This window comes from Leuciscus leuciscus (genome assembly GCF_965113295.1).
Source record: "Leuciscus leuciscus genome assembly, chromosome: 1".
NCBI classification, from domain to species: domain Eukaryota; kingdom Metazoa; phylum Chordata; class Actinopteri; order Cypriniformes; family Leuciscidae; genus Leuciscus; species Leuciscus leuciscus.
Window position 1 is genome coordinate 47,422,878 of NC_138725.1, and position 25,000 is coordinate 47,447,877.

General features: G+C 40.2%; 2 protein-coding genes and 1 long non-coding RNA gene across 5 annotated transcripts in view; 2 read left to right on the forward strand and 1 right to left on the reverse strand.

The window, feature by feature from the left end:
• The window catches only part of LOC309506113, a 20,762-nt gene extending 14,024 nt beyond the window's left edge, over nt 1-6,738 (forward strand). Inside the window, exon 3 of the long non-coding RNA XR_014208641.1 lies at nt 6,344-6,738. This is a non-coding gene — a long non-coding RNA (uncharacterized lncRNA). The remainder of the gene's footprint in view (nt 1-6,343) is intronic.
• kcnj19a (potassium inwardly rectifying channel subfamily J member 19a) overlaps nt 1-15,865 on the reverse strand; it is a 33,342-nt gene extending 17,477 nt beyond the window's left edge. For both annotated transcript variants that reach the window (XM_082176832.1, XM_082176833.1), the window contains exon 1: nt 14,468-15,865. In XM_082176832.1, the coding sequence (XP_082032958.1) occupies nt 14,468-15,136 (669 nt within the window). In that variant the 5' untranslated portion in view covers nt 15,137-15,865. The remainder of the gene's footprint in view (nt 1-14,467) is intronic.
• Nucleotides 15,866-19,423: 3,558 nt separating this feature from the next.
• znf281a (zinc finger protein 281a) overlaps nt 19,424-25,000 on the forward strand; it is a 14,969-nt gene continuing 9,392 nt past the window's right edge. Inside the window, exons 1-2 of one of the 2 annotated variants that reach the window (XM_082174931.1) lie at nt 19,424-19,610; nt 20,836-21,040. The gene's annotated coding sequence lies outside the window, so the exon portion shown is untranslated. Of the gene's footprint in view, nt 19,611-20,831; nt 21,041-25,000 lie in introns of those variants that run through there. The other variant, XM_082174932.1, reaches the window with a different exon arrangement.

Consider the following 25,000-nt stretch of genomic DNA (forward strand, 5'->3'; position numbering starts at 1 on the left):
ATTAAGCTCACCTCACAATGTATTTTGAACAGAGTAGAGTGATTTTCATGATAATGAGAAACGCAAATATATAAGAAATGTAGTATTGAGATAAGTTTAGAAAGAGTCAACCACATCACCTCCCTTTCAAACCTGTCACCATACCTTTGATTGTTGCTCTGATTTTTGGTTTCCCCCTTTTTGGCATGTAACTAAAATACACAACCCATGGGACACAAGCCATCATTGTCCAACACATGATGTGGGGTTCATTGGGAGGATTGTGGTATTGAGTATGAATGGTATTACACTGTTCCCTTTTGTTCAGTCACTACGAGTTACATCAGTGAATGATGAAATGGGGGTTTCGTTTAGAAGCCTATCACCTTTAAGTTCTAGAAAACGAGCCAAAGGCAATGGAAATGCCATGTGTCTGTGGAACCTGCACAGCGCAACTCCGCCTGACCGCGTGGGCATAAAAGGAGGATGCCGGCAATCTCGCATCATGTTTTTGCTTCGGAGCCAAGAGCTTCTCTTCACTCTGCAAGCCTGTTTCTGAGTTCTTCGAGAGACTACAAGACGAGCGGCTCTCCAGTGAGTTGGTGTAACGGCGCGTTCCAGCGAGATCACATTGCCTTCAGCTGATCTGTGCAGTGGTTTGCCAACAGACCCGAGCTTTCCTCTCCTCACAAAAGAGCTTGCGCATGGCACGTCTTTTTAAAGACGTCTCGCCCGTGCGCTTCTGGGTGCGGTCGACTCATTTTGTCATCTGATGGGCACAATCGTTGCCTGGCGTGTTTGGGCTTAGATCATGCTCAGGCAGCGTTTGTGGATGAATCATGTTTTCATCGCGGGCTTCCTCCAGAGTGAGATCGCGGGTCCGTCTTCGGACGCTCCCCGCATCTCATTCGCCGCTCCAGATGATGAGACGATGTCCATCACCACATCACAAGGTGGGCTGGAGTCTTCCGGAGATGAAGACTCGGCTGTGCTGCCGCCTTCGGGTGCGCCAGCATTGCCAGAGTCTGATCCGGAATTGACAGCCTTGCTCTCCCGGAGACCCACGAGCATCGGGCTGGAATGGAACCCTCCACCCTGTCCCGAGCGCTCGCGGCTGGATGATTGGTTTTTGGGGGCGGCGAGTGCTGACAGCCGTTAGCGCCCACCCCCAATACTTTTCTTCCCGGAGGTGCATGAGGAGGTCACAAGGTCCTGGAAGTCACCATTGTCTTCCCGTGATCGCTCGGCGGCCTCCTCCGCCGTCTCTTCCCTTGATGGGGCCGAGGCCAAAGGGTACACTGGGGTCCCCCCGGTGGAATGCTCTATTGCGATGCTGTGTCCTCAGAGCGCTTCTACCTGACGTGGTGATCCAAAGCACCCCTCCAAAGCCTGTAGATTTTTGTCTACCCTGGTGGCGAAATCCTATAGAGCTGCGGGGCAGGCTGCCGCCTCGCTGCATGCCATGACCATCCTGCAGGTCTACCAGGCCCGGATGCTCAGGGACATGCACAAGGGTAGAGCTGACCTCACGGCTGGCAGCACCTTAATATGGTTAAAGGAAGAACTGACACCCCCATCTCTGAGCCCCCAGAGGCAGTGTGCGACGCTCTGCCTCGCCACTCTCGTCCCCCTCTGTCGCCAGACCCCTGTCAGAGCAGGCCCCCCTAGTCCTTCCCTGGCCTCCTCTGTCAGGACGCAGCATATGACCGCGCCCCCACACCGGGACGCTCCGCCTTACACGTCTGGGCCGGTCATTCCGCCTCACTTTCCCATTGTGGGTATGTCTGTGGTTCGCATGACCCCGCTGGTTCAGTTTTTGGAAGCCTGGCTAGATCTTCCCAATCTGTCCTGCTGGCTCGCGAGAACCATCAGGCTCGGCTACGCGATTCAGTTCCCGATTCCGGGGAGTCCGCTATACCATGGTGGGTGGCAACGCCCCTGTCATACGTGCGTAGGTCGCCACCCTACTGGCGAAGGGTGCGAACGAAACCGTCCCTCCAGCCGAAATGAAGTCTGGCTTCTACAGCCCTTACTTCATTGTACCCAAGAAAACCGGTGGGTTACGAACAATCCTTGCCCTGCGCGCCTTGAACCGAACCCTTCACAGGCTTCAATTCAAGATGTTAACAGCCAAACACGTTTTCGAATGAGTTCGTCCACTGGATTGGTTTACAGCGATCGGCAAACGCGCATCCCTATAGACTGAACTTGTAATACGCATGTGCACACCATCAGCGTTCTCACAGGTTCGCGTTTTTTAAAGTTTGCAATGAGAGAACTTAAGAGTTTTTTGTTAAAACGGTGTTGTGTAAGCGGCCCCTAAGTTAATAACTAATGATCGTTGCGACGGAAGTGAATCAATCAAAACTAAATTTAGCTGGACAATAACTTTATTCTAGAGCTGCTATAAAGCCAAAACAATATCTGTTACTTTAATTTCCTATTATCACTGTAAAGCCGCTTTGGAACAATCTACATTGTTAAAAAGTGCTATATAAATGAAGATGACTTGACTTGACCTGAAGGACGCGTACTTTCATGTCTCCATTCTTCCTCGACACAGATCGTTTCTATGGTTTGCTTTCGAGGCGCAGACATACCAGTACACGGTTCTCCCATTCGGGTTAACCCTGTTCCCTCGCGTCTTCAAAAAAGTTGTCGAGGCAGCCCTTGTGCCACTCCGGCAGCACGGGGTTCGTATCCTGAACTATCTCGACGACTGGCTGATCCTAGCTCACTCTCAAGACCAGGTTTGCGAACACAGGGATCTGGTGCTCCGGCACCTCGCCCGTTTGGGCCTTCGGGTCAACTGGGAAAAGAGCAAACTCTCCCCCGTGCAGAGGATCTCTTTTCTCGGTATGGAAGTCGACTCAGTCGCCATGTGCACGCAGCTTACGAGCGAGCGCGTGCAGTCACTACTGAATTGTCTGAGTCAAATCGACGACAAGAATGCGGTTCCACTGAAGTTGTTTATTTCAGAGGCTTTAAAGAGCCCTTTATTTCAGAGGCTCCTGGGGCATATGGCATCCGCAGCGGCAGCCACTCCGCTCGGACTGCTTCATATGAGACCGCTTACACACTGGCTTCGCGATCGAGTCCCGAGATGGGCATGGTAACAGGGCACGCTCCGAGTACCAGTTACTTGGGCCTGCCGTCAGACCTTCACCCCGTGGACGAACCTCTCCTTTCTACGGGCCTGAGTGCCCTTAGAACGAGTTTCCAGGCATGTTGTTGTCTCAATAGATGCCTTCACCACTGGCTGGGGTGCCATGTGCAATGGACATGCTGCCGCGGGCTCCTGGACAGGACCCCAGCGCCTTTGGCAAGTCAATTGCCTCGAGTTGCTGGCAGTACGCTTGGCTCTGCACTGCTTCTGGGCGTTGCTCAAGGATCAACACATACTAGTCCGTTCGGACAACACGGCGACAGTAGCGTACATCAACCGACAAGGTGGTCTACGTTCCCGCCGCATGTCGCAACTCGCCTGCCATATCCTCCTATGGAGTCAGAAGCATCTGAGGTCGCTTCGAGCAATTCACATCCTGGGAGAGCTGAACCGTGCAGCCGACGAGCTCTCACGGTTTCAGCCACTTCCTGGGGAATGGAGACTCCATACCCAGAGGGTACAGCTGATTTGGGAATAGTTCGGCGACGCACAGGTAGATCTGTTTGCCTCCCTAGACTCTTCCCACTGCCGCTTGTTTTATTCCCTGACCGAGGGGACCCTCGGCACGGATGCACTAGTGCACAGCTGACCACGGGGCCTCCTTTAAGTATGCGTTTCCCCCAGTGAGCCTCCTGTGCAAGATCAGGGAGGACGAAGAGCAGGTCCTTTTGGTTGTGCCTCATTGTCCCAACCAGACTTGGTTCTCTGAACTGGTGCTCCTCGCAACAGCCCATCCCTGGCCAATTCCTCTGAGGAAGGACCTCCTTTCTCAGAGACGGGGCACCCTCTGGCACCCACGTCCCGATCTATGGAACCTCAATGTGTATGGGTCCTGGATGGGACGCGGCAGGTTTGAGTACCCTACCACCTCTACCCTACCACTACCCTACTTCCACTAGGGCCCTGTCTAGAGACATGCCTATGCGTTGAAGTGGAACCTCTTCATCACCTGGTGTTCTTCTTGCCAAGAAGACCCCAGAAAATGCCAGATCAGGTTCGTGCTCTCCTTCCTCCAAGAAGGGTTGGAACGAAGGCTGTCTCCTTCCACCCTGAAGGTTTACATGGCTGCCATCTCAGCGCACCATGACCTTGTGGAGTCAATAACGGTGGAACAGCATGACCTGGTTGTCAGGTTCCTGAGGGGGCGAGGAGACTGAATCCTCCTTGGTACCTCGCAGTCTTATCAGCCCTGCAGAGACCTCCCTTTGAGCCATTGCAATCAGTCGAGCTTAAGTTCCTGTCAACCAGCTCCTGGTCGCTTTGGCCTCCATCAAGAGGGTAGGGGACCTGCAGGCATTTTTGGTTGACGAAGCGTGCCTGGAATTCGGGCCAGCTAACTCTCATGTGATCTTGAGACCCCACCCTGGATACCTGCCCATGGTTCCCACCACTCCTTTCAGGGATCAGGTGATGAACCTGCAAGGGCTACCCTTAGAGGAGGCAGACCCAGCCTTGGCACTGCTCTGTTCAGTACGCGCCCTCCGTGCTTACGTAGACAGAACGCAGTGTTTCAGGACCTCAGACCAGCTCTTCGTCTGTTATGGTGGGAAGCTGAAGGAAAAGGCTCTCTCCAAACAAAGGTTGACTCACTTGATAGTGGACGACATTGTCTTGGCTTACCAGACGCAAAGTCAACCATGCCCCCTAGGGGTGAAGGCACACTCCTGGGCTTCCTCCTGGGCTCTAGCGCATGGCAATTCGCTATCAGACATCTGTAGAGCTGTAGGCTGGGTGACACCCAACACTTTCGCGAGATTCTATAATCTCTGCGTTGAGCCAGTGTCCTCTCATGAAGATCGCTTCCACTAGCCGGTAACAGGACCTGCTCGGTGTCATCGCTTGCAGTGCCCATTCCACTCCGCGGACTGGATACGTGCGTTAGTTCCCCCGTTGGGCGACCCCCACATGTGTATTTCCATGGTAAGCCTCCTCCGAGCACGTGTTTTCCCTCGGCAAGTTCCCTCTTGCCATCTTGAGGTTGAAACATTCCACCCTGTGGCCTTGACACCTCTGAGTTTTCCATATGCATCCCGCTCTTGTGTCATTTGTGTATTCTAAGTCTTCCCCTCGGGTAGGCGCTGTGACATATTCCACCTGGGATATGCCACCCAGTGTACCTTGGCATTCCTGTGTTAAGCCTAGCCCTTCGTCCGTGCTAGTCTCACGACAGGGAGCTCAGTCTTGCGAAGGGCATTGGAAGACAGCTGCTGTGGCATGATTGAATTGGAACCCCCATTTCGTCATTCACTGACGTAACTCGTAGTGACTGAACGAAAGGGAACATCTTGGTTACGAATGTAACCCTTGTTCCCTGAGGAGGGAACGGAGACGTTACATCCCTCTGCCACAACCGCTGTACCGCTGGAATGGCCTGGAGTTCAGTCTTGGCTCCTCAGCGTAAAACATGATGCGAGATGCCATCGTCCTCCTTTTATACCCACGTGGTCGGGCGGAGTTGCGCTGTGCAGGTTCTGCAGACCCATGGCATTTCCATTGCCATTGGCTCGTTTTCTAGAACTCGAAGGTGATAGGCTTCTAAGCAAAACCCCCATTTCGTCATTCACTGACGTAACGTCTCCATTCCCTCCTCAGGGAACAAGGGTTACATACGTAACTGAGACGTTTTCCAGCTGGTCATTTCAACACAGAGGTTCTGTTGCTTTCTTCTGCTTTTTAAATCCACTCTAGGCAATGGTATTTTACTGTCTCTTTAAGTTAAGTTTGAAAAGACAGATTACTGAGTTCAAGGAGATGAGCAGATCTTACACATACATAAACTTTCCTGCACATTTCAGGAAAACGCAGCTAAATACAGACATTCATTCAAAATCACAGTGGGCAGTGGTGATAACCTTAAACTGCTTAAAATGAGAAAGTTACTTAATTTGAATAAAATGTGAAGTGATGAGATATTTGCATGGGTCTGATAATTTGTAATGCTTATATAAATGCTGACTGATGTCAAACTAAAGGCTGTACTCATCTTAATTCAGTATCCATTGACTTTTAAGGCACAGAGCTAGACAGCAAAAGCAATCTTAAAAACAACACCTTCATGATTAAAGTGAAAAAGCTGTTATTCAAATAGCCATTTGAATGTGTCTGTGTGCACAAACGTTCATCTGTGTGTGTTTATGTGTGCCTTGTAGACTAAAGAGCTGCCAGATCAATCATGTCGTTCTTCTTCATATCCCACAGGAAAGAAGAGGAGAAATAGAAGGAGAGTCTCTTAAAGAAGAGAGAAAACGTGGATCGAATCCTCTTTCAACTGCAGCAGGTACCAGCAGCCATCTGTTTGACTCAGTCATGTGCATGGGTGAATAAAAGCTGGGATTTCACTGCTTTGCCTTCCTCTGACTCATAGTGGCTTTGACAGCAGAGCTGTGGGGCTGTGCATGTGAATACTCACATGTAATAGATGGCTTTCACACTGTTAATAAGGAGCCACTGTAACCCAAATTTAATTTAAACTGGTATAAACCTTTTGTATATATATCATTTTCAGTTTGATAATTTAATTTAATCCAATTTAAAATGATTCTAATATGACTTGCTGCTCAAGAAACATTATTATTATCAATGTTGAAAACAGTTATGCTACCAATGATAAACTGGTGTAATCCATCTTATGATGCTCAGTGGAAAAAAATTGAAGAGGGTCTGATTTCTACCCCCGTACAAGCACTTATAGCTGATAGCAGCCTGCAAGAATTCATAAAAAATACAGAAAACCCATGGATAAAGTTGACACTTAAAATCTGGAAAACAGTAATAACAGAATACAAATTAGAAGAGGATATTGTGATACTTAAATGGTGTGCATATGACACGCAGTTTGTCCCAAATAAATTAGACACGAGATTTAAGGAATGGACAAATAAAGGAGTAACAGCTTTATGTAAGATAACAAAGGATAACACACTCCTTAGTTTTGAACAAATTAAAGAGAAATATGCTCTAGAGGCACAGGACTTCTATCGATACCTGCAGCTGAGACACTTTATCAGCGACAAGTTAAAGTATGTATCTGAATCAAGTAATCGGCTGTTAGATATGTTCAAAAGGGCTTATGATGCAAACAAAGATAGGGGTATTATTTCAGGTCTATATAAAGGGCTTATAAATAAGAAAGCACATTCAACCCTATACATCAAAACAAAGTTGGAAAGGGAAGGAGGAATAGATCTGTCAGAGGAAGAATGGGAAATAATCTGGGAATATCAATGGAAATGTAGCAGCTCACAGAGTTGGAAGGAGTTTGGCTCGAAGAGCCTGATAAGATATTTTATTACACCTTATCAAAAATCACACTATAGAGGTAACTCCCCAGCATGTTGGCGAAATTGTGGAAATATGAATGCAAATCATTATCATGTTTTTTGGGGGTGTCAGGTTATTAAAACTTATTGGAAGGATATACATAAAGCAATACAATAAATTTTTGGGAGCCACCTGCCCTTACAAAGCAAAGTCTTTTTTTTTGGACTCATGCCAGATGGATGGACAAAGAGAGACAAACATTTGTTTAGTATTTTGTTAGTTGCAGGCAAAAAGGCACTCACAAAAAAATGGCTTTCACAGGAGAGTCCAACATTGACCATGTGGATGGACATCACGATGGATATATGTAGGACGGAGAAATTAACGGCAGACTTGAACTACAAGAAGGACTTGTTTGTTTTACGTTGGAAGAAATGGATAGACTATATAACATCACACAGGCCGGACTTTGAGTTGCTTAACCTGAGATGATAATATCCTGTATATATAGGAGTAACCATACTTCACTCCCTAAGTGTTCATGTTTTTGTTTTTATTTTGTTTTGTTTTGTTTTCAGTATTTTTTTTTTTTAATGTTTTTTATTTCTGGAAAACGGACATTCATGTTGACACTTTGTGATTAATATTTAAGACGGATATACATGCAACAATTGTCACAGAATGTCAATAAAAAAAATAAAAATAAAAAAATAAAAGAAAACAGTTATGCTGCTTAATATTTTTGTTATTGATTCTTTAATGAATAGAAATTTTAAAAAGAACAGCATTTACTTGAAATATAAATATTTTTCAACATAAATCTATCTATTTTTTTTAACAATCTATTCATCATATTTAAGTATGCATTGAAAATATATTTTTAATTCTCACTGACCTTAAACTTTAAACTTTATAGAACTCCACAGAACACTGTAGAGAACATTGTTCATTAGATTGATTATATTCTTTGCTAGACTTCTCTACTCAATTTCAGACCAGAATCAATAAAATCAATTCAGAGTTAACAGAACTGAATCATAACTGAGTAATTCAAATAAAAAGCATGTGGCTCCTGCAATCATTTTTTTATTTATTTTTATTTCTCTCTCTCTCTCTCTCTCTCTCCCTCTCTCTATCCTTTGTGGAATTACACAATTAAATGCACATACATTATATAGACAGTGTAATGTGCACCCCTCCTCACCCCTTATACTGCTCATCCATCTGTATCACAGCTAGGTCACATGTCCCCAACGCCTGTCAGTGACAAGACAAATACACGTTGTCCACCTCACATTTAATGCATCACCGCCAGCCCTGTAACACACATGCATGCTCAACACACCGAATAATACATATTCATACATAGGTATAAATAACTCCCAGCATGCCTGTGCCCCACTATGAAAATATACTCATGTGGTTTGAGGTTATGTACATGAATGACATAAGTCATTCAAAACCTTTTTATTCATGTCAAGCACAAACACACAAACTCATTTAAAATAGACCTATGCACTCACAAAATATATCAACATTTCACCTAACAAAGACCTTTACACAATACACACCCACGCAGTCAACCTTCTGTACAAGCTGACTCCTGAGTCAAAGCCTGTCCTCTGTAATCGAATTATCTGCAATTAACTCATTCATCACAGTGCACATGTGACTGTCTGCACAACAGCAAATATCTGTTTGTTTCCGCTGTAAGACACGCTAAATGAGTTCAAACAAATCCAGCTGAATTGCAGTGGGAGCGTGTTTCTCCTGCAGCTTTGATGAGGTTACTTGTACAATTAGCAGTTTGTTATCACGTCTAAACTCTATTGTGTGTGTGTGTGTGTGTGTGTGTGTGTGTGTGTGGTCTGACAAGACTGTTCAGCTGTAAAATGTAAACGGGTTTTCTCTCTGGGTAATCACATCACCTTATAAATTTAATTTATGTGAGAATGAATCTGTGCTAACTAGTGATGCACGATATATCAGCCACCATATCCAAAATTATGGATTTGGATTTAGATTTATCCGCCAATATTCCGTTTATCACCTTTCAAATAAAGAATTATCGGTTCTCAGTATTGGCCAAAATGTTCATATCGGTGCATCCTATAGTGCCAATATCCGCAGAGGTGGAAAAGGAGGCAATACCTTAAAAAAATAATGTGTAAAACTACTGAAAATGGATAGAAAAATTACAAAAAAATTCCACACTTGAAATTAACCACTTCAAGTTTGAATCAACATAATGAGCTGGATATGATGATTAGTAAACAGTTTTTTGCTCAGCTCAGTTAAATGAAGGGGGCACAACTGAACAACAGTAAGAAGTAACAAATAAGAGCTACACAAAATGCTATTACTTACTATTTTTAAGATTTTTACTCTATTATAGTGTTATTACTTCTGGAGCCATATAAAAAATAACAAAAACGTATTTGATGATGATGAATGTCTTTGAAATGACTTAAATCAGATATTCCCCAATTTTTTTTTGTCAGCATGTTTTTCTGATGGTTCTATTCTATTCTATTCTATTCTATTCTATTCTATTCTATTCTATTCTATTCTATTCTATTAATTCATACTCCTCCTCTCATCTCCCGCTCATGTTTATCGTTGAGTTTTCCTCATTTCTTCCATGTTGCATTAGAATGCTCTTGTGTAGAAACACAAGGCTAACCTCAATTTCTCTGTCTCCTCTTTTCCTTGTTTTTTTCTTTTTTGTCCCTTATTATAACGATTTTTTTCCTTTCATCTCTCTGCTCTTTTCATCTGATCTTTTTTCCTGTTCTCTCTGTACTCTGTTTATTAATTCACAAACAATAGAGACAGTGACTCAGGATGAGAGGAAGGTTGATAGATATATTTCATTTGTTTGGAACTGAAGATACGATAAGCAGATGGGGGAAAAATCATTGTGACGTTTCTCTAAAATTAGAGAACATGGAAAGATCTCTCATTAGTTTAATAATTAAAAAAGGGTAAGTAATGACTGAATTTAAAGTTGTAAGTGAATTATCACTTTTAGAAAAAATATAAGATAAACTGTGATAGGTTCCGATGGTGTGTATGTGTGTATAATATACACTCACAGAACACAACACAATATGTCTTGAATCCACTGTAAATGTCTGTGTTTAATCATAAAATGTGAGTGTGCATCTCACAGATGAAATGCATGATCAATATTATCAAAGCACACACGGCAGGATGAGGCATGATCTGACAAAAGGTGACTGGGAATGACTGAGACTGTGTGCGTCTGTGTATGTGTGTGGGCGACTGAGTCTAAATGGACAGGATATGCCGGCTTTAACAAAAAATTGGAGAGAGAGAGCGATGTGATAAAAAAAGCACAGAACAATGCCACCTGGTACTCTTTAGTGTCAAAGGCTATGTTTCGACTGGTCAATCTGATTTCTTTTCAAGCAAGACTGTCCACACTATTAATTGCAAGTGATCAAATAAGATTTGTATGTCCAGATATAACCAACCTATCTGCATGGTTTGCTTTTGTAACGGCGTAGGTTTACCTACGGGTGACGAGGCTTTCAAAACGGATGCCGTTAAAATGGCTCTCCAAATAAATGCCATGTAGAATCGCGGTGCTGAACTCCTCAGTCGCACAATAAAAACTCAGTGACGGAGGAGACTGGTATTGTGATGTTCGGTGCTGTAGTCACGGCAGAAATCTTTGGACATACCGTCTGCCTCTACAAAAACTTTTATTTTAATTTTATATATTGAACATACTGTATATTTTAATAATTTGCTGTGTCTGTGTTGTGTAAGGGTTATTTTAAATAAGCCACATATTGCTTCTATAACATAAAATACTGATGAGAACAGAGTTAAGGTTATGAGAGAGAGGGGCGAAGAGAAATGTCTTCTTTCCAATTTTTGTTCTCATTTCATCACTCTCTTTCTCTTTATTGAGTCAGTTTTCTGGCTCTTCATTTTGCCTTCTTATACTTCCAATAAACCCAATTCTCTTTCCCTCTCTATTTTGTTTGTGTTCCCTGATGCCTTCTCTCAACCTTATACTATCTGGCAAACCTTTCACTATCTCCCACTTACTTTGCTTTCTTTGTTTATCCTCTGTTCTTCCACCTCTTTTTCTCTCAGCGAGAGAAAAACTTCAGCATAGCTTAAACTGACAGTCTGCCTCATTAAGTCAGACGCCATTGACCAAAGACTCTTAATCATTCACAGCATTTTCTTGGCACTAGATAATTAGTGTGAGCTCTGTGAAAGATTTTTGGAGAGGGCCAGAGAGGTCATCCATCCATATCTTTGAAGAATAATCACCTGCTTTAACTCTGTAATTGTTCTGAGAGCTGAGATCAGTTATCCTATTATTATACTGGATAGATTCAGATTATCTCACTATTTCAAGGCATATGGGCCATAAAAGTTCTGTTCTATTACACTGACCTCTTTGTTCACCTTTTCAGCAGCCTTTGACTGGCAATCATCAATTACAGGGAAGAAAACCTGATGGTGTTGTCCATGTGTCAACTTTCCATGCCTTATTCATTTAATTTTAAGTCTGTTCCATTGACCGAGCTTATGTGTAGCAGCAGACAGACAGACACACTCACACAGTAGCTTCAAAACGTAGTGTATGAACGCATACTATGTTTCTAGAGCTGTTATGTAAGCTTGTTCTTCCAGAAAAAGCTTCCATTGACAAGAACGATTCCTCTCCCCCTCAGAATATATTTTGTACAACTCCAGCATTGCACTCTCGTGCACATCTGAAATTATTCTGCTGCATTTTCTAAGGCTCTGGAAGTTAGCGCTTGAGGCCACAAGCCACAAAAAAAAAAGAAAATCCTCCTTCACAAGTGTGCAAATGCAGATTTTCCGGCATCTCTCTGGCTGTGACCTCAGCTCTCGCAGGAGTCTTAGAGAGGCTTATGAGCTCAAAATCAAGAGACATTTTCTGTACTTTTTGCATTTGGAAACAAACCCTCTAAAACCGACAGAACCGTGCGCTGTCGTGGAACAGCCTTCCAATTACAGAGCAGGTCGGTTTAAATGTCACTGGTTACAGAGTGACAGATGTTGGGCACAGTTAGTCGTCTGTAAAACTCTTTTATCCAAGCCTTTTGTCACTGGAGTCTCATCTCATTCAGCTGTAACGATGGCTGTCCGTGTCGAGATTACAATAATAAAATGTCATGCCTTTTCATGTATCACTGGTAATCAGTTGTGAAGGGGGTACCTGCGCGCCTCGAATTTCCAGCTACACTGCTATTCCGCTAAATCGCATTTCACAGGTTCCTTGATTGTCACTTATTCTCAACAAGCTTTGCTCGTCATGCTTTCTCTGACAGAGGAGAGCGAATTATGAACTAACTCAATGAACTATGCCTTACAGCAGGCCAGGGATTCAGAAACTTTTTGTCAGCCTAACCTGTGGCATAAAATGTTTATTCCTTTTAGTTAATATTTTATTAATTTAACATGTTGGCAAATAAACATAAAATATGTAATCTTTCTGTTTGATTTCATTTTAAAATGATTTATTTACATTTTTATGATTTAAGTAATTATTAGCTTTTCATCAACTCTCAAATCCTCTGCAGTTCCCTTACTAGCCCCTAGGGGTTCTAAACCCCAGTTTGGGAAACCCTGTCTCGCAGAATTGATCCAGAGCCAGAGGCATTTTAAAGTGTAGATCCTTAATGCTATTAATATTTGTACTGCAATACAACTGCATCAAAAACGAATGACAATATGAGAGAAATAGATCATGCCACTTTCTAAAAACTTATTAAACTTTCTGTGAGGAACAGATAAGTTATTCCTACTGATTTCAGCAATGGAAAATATGATTAAAATTAAAATATTTGTAACGGCCTCTTCCTTTCCTGGTAAAAAAAAAAAAAAAGGAAAAGGAAAAAGAAATCCTTATAATAACTCCCTGACATTTCTACAATTCAATGTTTTACACAATATTTAGAACATTTTTAACTTGAATGAATGAATAAATGAATGAATGGATGAATAAATGAATACATTTCACATGAATACATTCAACGCTGTCACACCACTTAGCTATTTCTCAATGACAAATTGTGCTATAGTGAAGCACAACTAATGCTCATAAATTTCTAACAGTCAAAAATAATTCCACCTATATTACACAACAATTTTCTTAATATGACTATAGGTGTTACAATCCTACTCATAGATAGCCTACCAAAACACCTAAGTGGGCTGGCATCAGTGGAAATCAAACTATCTAGATAAAAGTTAATATGATACAACACTATATAGCATAGCTAGTAGCTAGTAAACTAACTGTCCCATAACCCATGTATGCACATATACTGACTCCAACAACAACATTAAATTGGCAACTTAGTGTAAGATTAATAACAAGTTGTTCCATTATTCCAGATTGGCACATAAAGAACCTGCGAATGAATGAATGAATGAATGAATGAATGAATGAAATAATTGTTTTCAAAAAGCCTGCTGATTTAAAGATAAAATTAGCAACACCTCTTAGGCTACCAACCACACAGTGTAAAAATTACAATAAATCAGTAAAATAAACTGTTAATTGGTTAACTGTAAGGCATATAACACACGATTTTACTGTAAAATATTGTTTAAAAGGTTTTAAGTAAAAAGGTATAAATCACCTTATAATTTAATTTAATTCACAGAAGTCTCCATTTGTTGTGAGTAATGTTGGAGTGTTTTGTTGCATTTTATGCCATTTAGTTTATTGTATAGCCTAATTATAATATAACCTACAATATTTGTGTAGCCTATACAATCACCTAATTCCACTCCGTAATGATTGCTACCTTTTAAGAAAAAGTTCTGTCAAGTCAGCTGTTTATAAATGTACTATTTTGACACTCATATGGCTGAGGTTAAATAAAATGAGCGTATAATAAAAAGGAGAGATGATGACACAAGTCTAAAATTCTGCATTCCTTGAAAAAAAAAAGTGTATTTTGCTCTTGATGCTTTACTATATTGTGTAATAGTAAACGAATTCTAAGAGTTGCGCTGTAAGAGTGCAGTGTGTGTTTTCACCTTTATGAGTTTACACCTGATTTGCGCGGACACCATATGGCTGTTCCTCAGATTTCCCACGCGGAACATTAAGCAGAGTTTTCCGTCTCGCTGTGAGATCACCGAGTCCTGACTGAACATGAGCGTCTCCGCGCGCTTCTTGGGCTGAGACATCTTTATGAACATACAGCCGATGAGAAACGCGTCTACTATCGAACCCAGCAGAGACTGGAACAGGAACAGGATGATGCCCTCGGGGCACTTCTCAGTTATATAGCGGTAACCGTAGCCAATGGTCGCCTCGGTCTCAATGAAAAAGAGGAACGCTGACGGGAAGTTGTAAACATTGGCGACGCACGGAGTGTACGAAGCGTCACGGCCATGATTTATGTCCCCTCTTATATAGGCGATTATCCACCACATCGAGGCCATGACCAGCCAAGCGATGGTGTAGGTGAGGATGAAAATGAGAAGGTTCCAGCGCCACTTCAAGTCCACCAGCGTGGTGAACAGGTCGGATAAATAGCGACTGGTCTCTCCGCCGAGGTTCCCGTGCTGGACGTTGCAGCGTCCGTTCTTCTCCACGAAGCGCTGGCGCTTCTTCTTCACCGGCGCGATGGGGAAAGTCGCGGCTCTGTTCGTGTTCACCACCTGGTAGTCCTCTCCAAATTTACGCCTTAGCGCTGCCATAACTTCAGCACGTTTGTTTCATTAAACCGGTGGGAAGGGGTTCATAAGTTTAAAAAAAAAAAAACACAAAAAGGAAACTTACTTTCTCTGTAGCATGGCTTTGGTGCCTTTTTCACTTTCAAAAGTGGCTGACGAGGTCGCAAGGCAGGGCAATGTCTCTCTGCCAAGTTTTATTCCCCCTCCTTAATCTAATCTGAACTGTAAAATGTAGTCAGGAAAGCTGAAGGTGCATCATTGCACTAGTCTCTCTTCTGGTCGGGTTTCTCTGGATGTCTCTGTGTTCTCTGTGCACTTTCAGCTCTTCTGCACATGATATGGCATGAACAGCAGAAGAAGAAAGAGAAGAGAGAGTGGGTGTGAGGGACGGCCGGGTGGGAGGAGGGGGCTTAATGTGTGAGCGAAATACTATTTTCTACACTGGGAAATATGCTTGTGTGCGTGGTCCTAGTGAACGTTATGAGGACAGAATGTCCCCCACAAAGATGGCTATATAGCTAATAAATCAAGTGATGTTTTTTTGAAAATGTAAAAACTATGAAAGTTGTCTGTGATGGGAAGGTTTAGGGTTAGGGGATAGAAGAGTTTGTACAGTAGGCTATAAAACATGCTTGGAAAGTCCCCTTAAAAACATTAAAACCCAACTTATGTGTGTAGTGGCATGTGGCCTAAACCCTACATTATGGGGACAAAATATCCCCCAAAAAGATGCCTATGCAAAATCCTACTGTAGCCTATAGTGTATAATATATAGCCTAGTCTCCATAACCCATAAAAACAACACGTGTGTGTGTGTGTGTGTGTGTGTGTGTGTGTGTGTGTGTGTGTGTGTGTGTGTGTGTTTCCCCAGCATTGGGAAGAAGATTGGATTTCCAGTCCAATGTAGAAATCAATACGCTGCTCGGTCGGTCTGGTGTCCTGGTAAAGCTGACGCAATATCTTATTTGTCATGTCAAGTATCTTTCTTGTCACTGAAGGCAAAAAGAAAATCATACTCAATTGTCCTTCAAAATTGAACGCTCCTCCGCAGTCAATTAATCAAACTTACAGCGCCATCTGCTGACTGAAATGCGCGAGTACACACTTCGCTAAAACAAACGATTGCAGTTTTAAACATTTGTTTAGCAGTTTAAAATGTGTTGTATTTATTTGTGGGCATCAACCTGTGCGACAAATTATCTTACAAATTAAATTATCCCTTTAATAATTCACCTTAAAGTGATTAAAAACTGAAGTTTTGGGTTTTGATGATTTTCTTAAGTTTTTTTTAATTCTTATTAGAAAGACACAAGTATTTGGATGATAATTAAAGACCTAATATACACACACACACACACACACACACACACACACACACACACACACACACACACACACACACACACACACACACACACACACACACACACACACACACACACACACACACACACACACACACACACACACACACACACATATATATACACACACACACACACACACACACACACACACACACACACACACACATAAATATATATATATATATATATACAGGCTAGAGAGAGAGGCAGTAAGTGCATCGCATTAGGTTGGGTTATGAGGTCTATCATGGCTGTAGCTATGTGCGCTATGGGCGCTCAGTTTTTTTTCTGTCATTTGAGATTCTGTCAATCTCATGTTAGATGAAGTGCTATACAAAGTGCTAGACAAATGCTAGACTAAGACAAACATTAGCTTTATATAGTGTTTCTTGAATAAAGGAAACGCTGTACTTAAACAACCAGTTCTATATTTACCTTTGCATTGCAAACAAGCAGAGACGGTCCAAATGTGTGCGTCACTTCATTCATGATATGGCAGGTGGAGTTATGAGGTTTGAGGAGCCACTGAAGTTTCGAAGTTTAGTCACAAGCTCTTTTCTTTGGTTAAATATTTGCAAAACCCACAGACAGACCTAACGGGTGACCAATACATATTGATTTATTTAAAAAATAAAAATGATGATATGGAGATATGCAACTATATTTTACATTTTAATTTATAAAGTAATTTACAGAGATCTTACAGAGTTTTAGCAATAGAGTGAAATAATAATAAAAATAGTTAAAAAAACTATTATATCTCCTCATTGTAATGAGGTCTGTTATACTGCTGATGTTAATAACAGAAAGGCACTGTCTGTCTTTTTTTCTAAATACTCTTAACATATCACTCTAAACACTTAATATTCCCACCATGGCATGCTTATTTTTGGTTGCTGTGCAGTTATTCAGTGGGTAGAGAAATTTGAAACCGCATTCTCTTCCTCTGTTTGCTTTTCCTTTGGGGAATCTCAAATATATGGGCAGTCATCAGGCCAGGCCAGTGTTGTGTGTTATATTAAAAATGATTACAGTCCCCATAATGACAACTCTTCTGGCTCTGAGAAATAATGAACACAGATGAAAAAGCACTTCTCTTGTTGATGGAGGCAGTGTGTATTTGTCTCCATCTGAGATTAAAGCAGTATTAAATGCATTTATCAGGGGAATGACTTAATAGCTTAATGAAATATTGAGCGGGGTCTGGTATTTTCATTATGTAGGACTGTGTGTATATCCGTGAACATGATTAAAGGATACTTCGTTTTATTTTCAATGCAAACTACTAAGCCAATATTAGAGAGTATGGGTTATGTGATTGTTTCAACTGATTACATGTCTGAACTGTGATTGAAATGAATCAGGGTCTTATGCTCATGCTTGGTGATTGACAGGGACAGGGTTGCTCACCCTCCAAATGATCACTGGCCCCATGTGGATGGCGCATAGAAGTTTTGGATTGTTATATATACTCTTCTCCAAGATAAATAAACAATATAATACAGTACAAGAACACCAGATGCCGTTACACAGCCCTTCAGATTTGGAAATGAAAAGAAAAGAAAAAAATGATGAGAAGAAGGAAAGGAGCAGAAAGAGAAAGGCAGAGCGTGGCAGACAGTGAGCGTACACGATCTTGAATAATGAATGAGCTCTATTGATGACATCTATATATGATATCACATGACCTGTCAAGTTTCCTTTAGTAACAGTCATGAGCTGTTTGTTCAAAATTGAGAACAGACTAACAGCTACAATACTGGAAAAAATTGGCAAACATAATTTGATTTCATTGCTTCTATATATTCTAGAGTTAATGAATTTTAATAATAAAATAATATAGTGAATTTGATTAATGACAAATGTATACAAAATGTGTCCTTGATTGCACAGTAACTGCAACCATAATATAGCACTGCCTCATTAAATTATTGCATTTTCTACACTGTATTAAGAGGAAAAGAAGCCTATGATAAGATCAGACTGTTGTGTATAGGTCTTTCTATAATTTGAATACACAGTCTGTTGTGATTGGTTATGAGCAGCACTATTGTCTGATCTTAGTCATAATAATGTTTCAAATGAATTACACAGTGGATTACCAAACACACATGAACACATATACCTGTATGACAGAACATTGTTTGACTATGGCATTTGAGAAGAATGTTCAATGCATATTTAACCAGTCCAGAGATGGTTGCATGTTTGCATGTGCGTTAGACACATTCACGGAAAGAGAACAAAAAAATCCCACATTCTCAGATTGCAAGAATTTATTATCTCTCTCTATATAAAAACAGCAATATTTCAGTCATGCCAGATTTTTCAGCCATTTAAAAAGCATGTGCAGACACACTAACATAAAATAAAGGAAAACTACTGCAATTGTTAGCCATTTTGTGGAAAGTGGACAAAAAGGAGGAGAATAGACAGGTCGGTAACACTTTCCAATTGTTATTACTTAACTAACAATTCACAGTTGTATTTTTATTAAATAATATAACAATTATTAAATACTGTAACAAATGTATCGCTTATTAATAGATAATGCATAATGTTAACTGATGGGACTTTATCGTAAAGTGCAACCACAATATCTTATATGTCAAATGTCTTTTTCATCGTTAAATTGATGTCTTTTTCATCGTTAAATTGACCCATGTCCATTATTTCTCATCTGGATTAATTGGGTCTTAAAAATGGACAATTAGGAGATGCAGTCAATCTGATCTCATGAGGAAACATAACTTATTAGGTGCTGATTTCGTATGAATTCGTATGTCCACCTCTAACCCCATAAACCTGACTGTCGATGGAGCAAATGCAGATCGTACGAATTCATACAAACCATCCACCAATTTGACAAAACATGAAATTGTTATGAATAAGAGAGTGTTGCAGCAACAGCATCTTCAGATGCTGGCCGCATCAGCTGTCATGGCGATTTGAAGCTATTTTACGTTTTGGCTAATTAAACTCATTTGTATGTTTTTGTATGATCTGCTTACGTCCCGCAGATGGTTAGGTTTAGGGATGGACCTTCATGACTGGTTCTTCTGGCATGGCCAACTTTTTTAAAGGAATGTTTTTGACCACCTAAATGGCTCTGTTCTCAAAAACTCTTTCAGGTAAGCACATCATTTTAGCTTCAATTTTGTTTATTATTGTTTTATCTTGTTTCATTGTCTCTTTCTTTCTTTGTTTCTCTTTGGATCTTCTCATAAGGATAACTATTTTTGCTCACAATATAGGATAAAGTAGTTAATTAGGGGCTATTTGAGGATTTTTTTTTTCTTTAATGAATTGTGTCACAGCCATCCTATTAATTTGAGAGCCGCATTACAATGGTAGGATGTGCTGTGTCCTAATTTTGGAGGACCCAATGGGATACCACCATTTTTCTGAGAGACAAACACAGTTGAGAGAATCAGATGGGCAATGCAAACTTCAACAGATTGTAACGAAAAACAATATGAAAGCAGTCAATGCAGATGTTTTCATCTGTGAATGTACATGTGATAAAGTTTTCAAAAATAACAAGAAAAAAATATGAACGTATATTTGTGAGAATTACCCACAGTTTGCTGCATGGAAAACTATTTCCGCCACATAAGAAAAAAAGCTTTTGTATATCATAATAATGTCAATAAATGTCGAAATTATGATTTAAAAAGTGAGAATCAAACTATATAGGCATATAAACTATATTATAGTAGCCTAAGTCATTATTATGACACAAAAAATTGAATGACAAATATTGAGTTAAAATTATTATAGGCTATAGTAACTAAATTATTATATATGTCGAATTATGACAAAAATACTTTTAGTAACTGACTTAAAAATAAAAAAACTTATAAAAAAGTTTCAAATTGTGTATAGTGTAGGATATGCTAATTTGGACTTTTTATGTAATAAATGTTTTTTATAGGCTACTAAGCCATAATTATGAGATAAAAAAAAACAGAATTATGACATGCTAAGTCATAATTATGTCAATTTGACTTATAATTATGACAAAAAGTAGAAATGAATAAGACAACATTTTGACAGCTAGTCATAATTATGAGAAAAAGGTCCAATTATGATCTACTAAGTCATAATGAGATAAAATAGAAATGACTACTTTCTATGACTTTTTTAATCTCATAAAGTAGGCTACAAAGTATTTAATAATTTCGACCGTTTTGTCATAATTATGATTTACAAAAGCACGCTTTTTTTTCTTATGTGGCGGAAATGGGCTTCCATATCAGTGCCTTGCTACAATTGGTAATGCAAAAGTGAATTCTGCTGAAATGTAAATCTTCCCAATGGCACCCACTAAGTCTAGTCTGTTCCTCTGTGCGACAGTGCACTATCGGACGCTGCTCCAATGCCCTGGATCAGAGCGTCTGTCTCCTCGCAGGACCCGTCCGCTCTACCCACAGTTCCCCGCGCTCAGACAAGATGGAGGAACGCAGCAGCTGCGGGAGAACAATGTTTGGACTCTGAACATTAAAAGAAACGAGCGAGGGGGGAAATATACACTGAGAGAGCCAACGGTGGACATGCACTGGTAAGCGAAATCCTGAGATCAGCTTTGCGTGAAGTTTGATGCGCCGGAGAGGTGCACGCAAGCGGGGCAGACAACAAAGCGCAGCGACTCGTAGTGTAACGTTAGCATATTAGCCGCGGAGCATCAATTGTTCGTTGGAGTTGCATGGTGCTGTTTATTATGGGTAAGCGCTGTCGCTTGCACAGCCACACCATTGTGCCTACTTTATATATCTTCATTTCTTTTTTTGGGCATGTGATGTTAAACAAAATCACATTTTACTTTGTAAAGTGCTTTTGTACTTAATTATTTCAAGTATGTTTTATTATATTTGTCATTATATGATAGCTCATTGCATGCCCTACACTTCGCCGATGTAATTTATTTATTACGCATCGCTTAGCCGGATAGCTAGCGCGTTAGCGGCGAGGCCCTTTGTGAGTCGGCATGAAGTTATTAATATGGATCCCACCATAACGGTCATGCCTTACAAACAAAAACTTTAAACTCATATGTTCACAGTATAGACTTCAGGTCCCGCGCCACGGAGTCATGTTGCTTTTCTCTCCAATATGGCCACTGCGTCCCGAGTTGAGGATCGATTTGATTTGAGTGTGTGAAATATATGATTTATGTCTCTGATTGATGAGCTAGCTCAGTTGGCTAACGTATGCATGAGCTATTTACATACCATCTGCGTCGCGTGCTGTCTGCGCGCACTCACAACACAAAGAGACGTGAGCTGCGTGAGATACGAGACGCCTCTACTGGGACAAAGTGTTCCTTTATTACTCACAACGTGTTTGAACCCACTTTATATTAAATGTCTTTAACTACTATATAGCCTACTAACATTTGAAGCAATTTGATGCAATGCGCTCATTGTGTACACGTTTTATAATTCCTATTCGTTTATAATTTATAATTCATAAATCGTGTGTGTATACACACATACACAGTGGGACCAAATATTTTTTATAAGATAGCTGGACATGTTTTGAACCCCTAATAATTATCCTAATTGTTGGACATGAACTCTCCATATCTTGAATGGGCTCCTATTGATCCTTGTAGTTAGACTTCATCTTTGCCTTGACTGCGAAGTGACATGGATGGAGTGGTTCTGACTAATGCAGGGCATCTGGTTCAGATCCAATCCAACAGCTCTTTAAGGGGAAATGAATAGTATGAATCATCGGATGTTGCATGAATCCAAAGAGCAATTGGCCATTGACTTCCCGGAAACATCATGTACCCTCGTCAAACATGTGCGCACATGCATTGAGACAGACATGGATACCAATCTGTAGTGCTCGTCAAAATTTACCAGTTACCTTTCTGCAGAATACAGTAGTTGCTTTAACTCTTTCTTTTACCATTGTAAAACCACTGTGAATTTATGAGAGAGCCTATCTTTTACTGTTCATGTTTTACCAGAGGTACGAGTCAGAGTTAATAATGAGATTAATATTTACCACAAAATAAAGCAAGACTCGCATGTTATCGGTTTATATATGATAAATCTTTCAGTGAATGAACTCACTAGATCCGTTAGAGCGGTTTCTGAATCATCATTCTGACTCACTGTCATTACTTTCAGTGTTTGTTTGCTTAAAGGATTAGTTCACCCAAAAATGAAAATGATGTCTTTAATTACTGTCATCAGTCCAAACCCCTAAGACTTTCTTTCATCTTTGGAACACAAATGAAGATCTTTTTGATGAAATCGGAGGGTTTTCTCTCCCTCCATTGAAAGCTACGCAACTACCACTTTGACGCTTCAAAAAGTTCATAAAGAGATTGTAAAACTAATCCATATGAATTGAGCAGTTTAGTCCAAAATTGTCTGGAGACACCATCGCTTTATATGACAAACAGATTGAATTTAGGCTTTTATTCACACATAAACATTGATTAGTGAGCATAAGCCGAAGCTCAACCTAACCTTCTTGATGTTCGAAAACAAATCTCATTGGTCAATCAAACGTGCTGCGTAACACATGAGAATGGACTTCATTGGTTCTTGCATGTCAAGCAAACATGCTTAAGCTTCCGTTTACAACAACTGATGTGTGAGTTGATGAATGTTTATATGTGAATAAAAGCCTAAATTCAATGTTTATCTTTTAAAGCGATCAAGTCTCTTAAAAAAAATGTGGACTAAACTGCTCAATTTATATGGATTCGTTTTTGAAGCATCAAAGTGGTAGTTGTGTATTTGTCAATGGGTGAACTATCCCTTTAAGCCACTTCATATATTTTTTTATATTACATTTCAAACTTATAGTATCATTAGTTTGTTTATATGACATATATAAATTGTTTTTAGTGTAGACACACAAATATGTACAGTAGATTAGGGCTGGTTAAATTTGCATAGGTAATAATCTGTCAATTTGATTAAACCGAGCAGACTGTAAGTTGGCGTAGGATGCCCAGTTTTCAAACTCGTGATAGTGCTTACACATAAAATAGCCACCAAAATAGATAATGGTGGCCTCATAATAAATATTTCTGTCTCACACGTTTTATTTGCACAAGACGTAAAAGTTTAGGTGGAATATCCCACAGGCCTTCATCCACCAGCATCCGTAATGTTAGACGGGTTCACAGGGCACAACATCTGTGTTTATATTTAAAACATGCTCTTAATCCTTAACGTTCAAAATAGAGCATGTGAGCAAACACTAGCCATTTTGTTTTGCATATGGCTTCTTAAAAGGAATGTCTGTGCATGTGTAAATAAATACTGGTTTCTTCAGCTTGAAAATAGAAATTTAGTCTTATGTAATTGGTCCTGCTTCTTGGTTTAATTTACACACAAAAAATGCGAACAATTCTAGTTTTGCTGGAGACAAAAAAAATTTTTTACAAATAGAAATGTTCAGCTATTTGAATGAGATCTTCACCAGTTAATGACCTTTAAACGTTAATTGATGGTTAATCCTAATCATATCTGGGCTGGGAAAATTGAATTGGAGTGAGATGTCGTGTAGCCTATGTGTGCTAAGTTTGGACCTATATCTATTTACAATTAAAAATATGGATAGGTTTTAATGTGTCATGAAACTGGCCTGGTGACAACTCTATAATACAGAGTAAAGAATGATAAATAAAATAGTCCATGAGATCAAACATTGATTTTTTTTTTTCTCAGCAGCACATTTACAGAGTTTTAAATGAAAGTGAGTCTGTGATGAAGCCCTGTTGGTGTTATCTTAATGACTCCTGATCTTTATAAGTACTCAACATTACTCCTCTTCAAAAGTCATAAGCAAATTGTTTCCTGTAGGCTGTTGTTTGTGTGTTAAAAGAAGGAAATGGCAACCATAGTTCAGTGTTGAGCAGTTGATATAGCAGTCTTTTGTGTCTGACCCACAAACCTTTGTGATTAATCCGGTTAAGCACTAGTTGGATCAAAAGAGCATACGGCGTAACTATTCCTAAGATTATCCCTAAAAGATCTGCACATCACATCAGTGCTTTAAGATTTCCATCAATTTGGCAAACCTCAAACAATTATTGTTTTCTTGCAAACATTTGTCAGGATCCTGAAAACTTTACGGTTTACAAACCAAAGTATTCAGAGTGTTCCGGTCTTAACACTAACATGGCTTACTTGGTTCTCAATGGCATATTTCACAGCTTTTGAAGCTTTTATTTTATTTTATTATTTTTATTATGTGATCCTCTTAGCAGTGTAGCTTTAAAATATTAGGAACTTAAGTAAAATTAAAAAATAAACTGCAATAACTGCTTTTATGAGTTGTTTATGCTGGTACTGATATTTAGAGTGCAGATTGGTTTATAAATATCCACTACTGCTTAAAAGTTTGGGGTCAGATTTTTGGAAAGAAAATACTTAAATATGTTTACTCAAATATTTTTTTTCAGCAAGGATTCAATTTAAATAAGACTTTTACAGTGTTACCAAAAAATATATATTTTGAATAAATGCTGTTCTTTTGATAAATGTTTTTA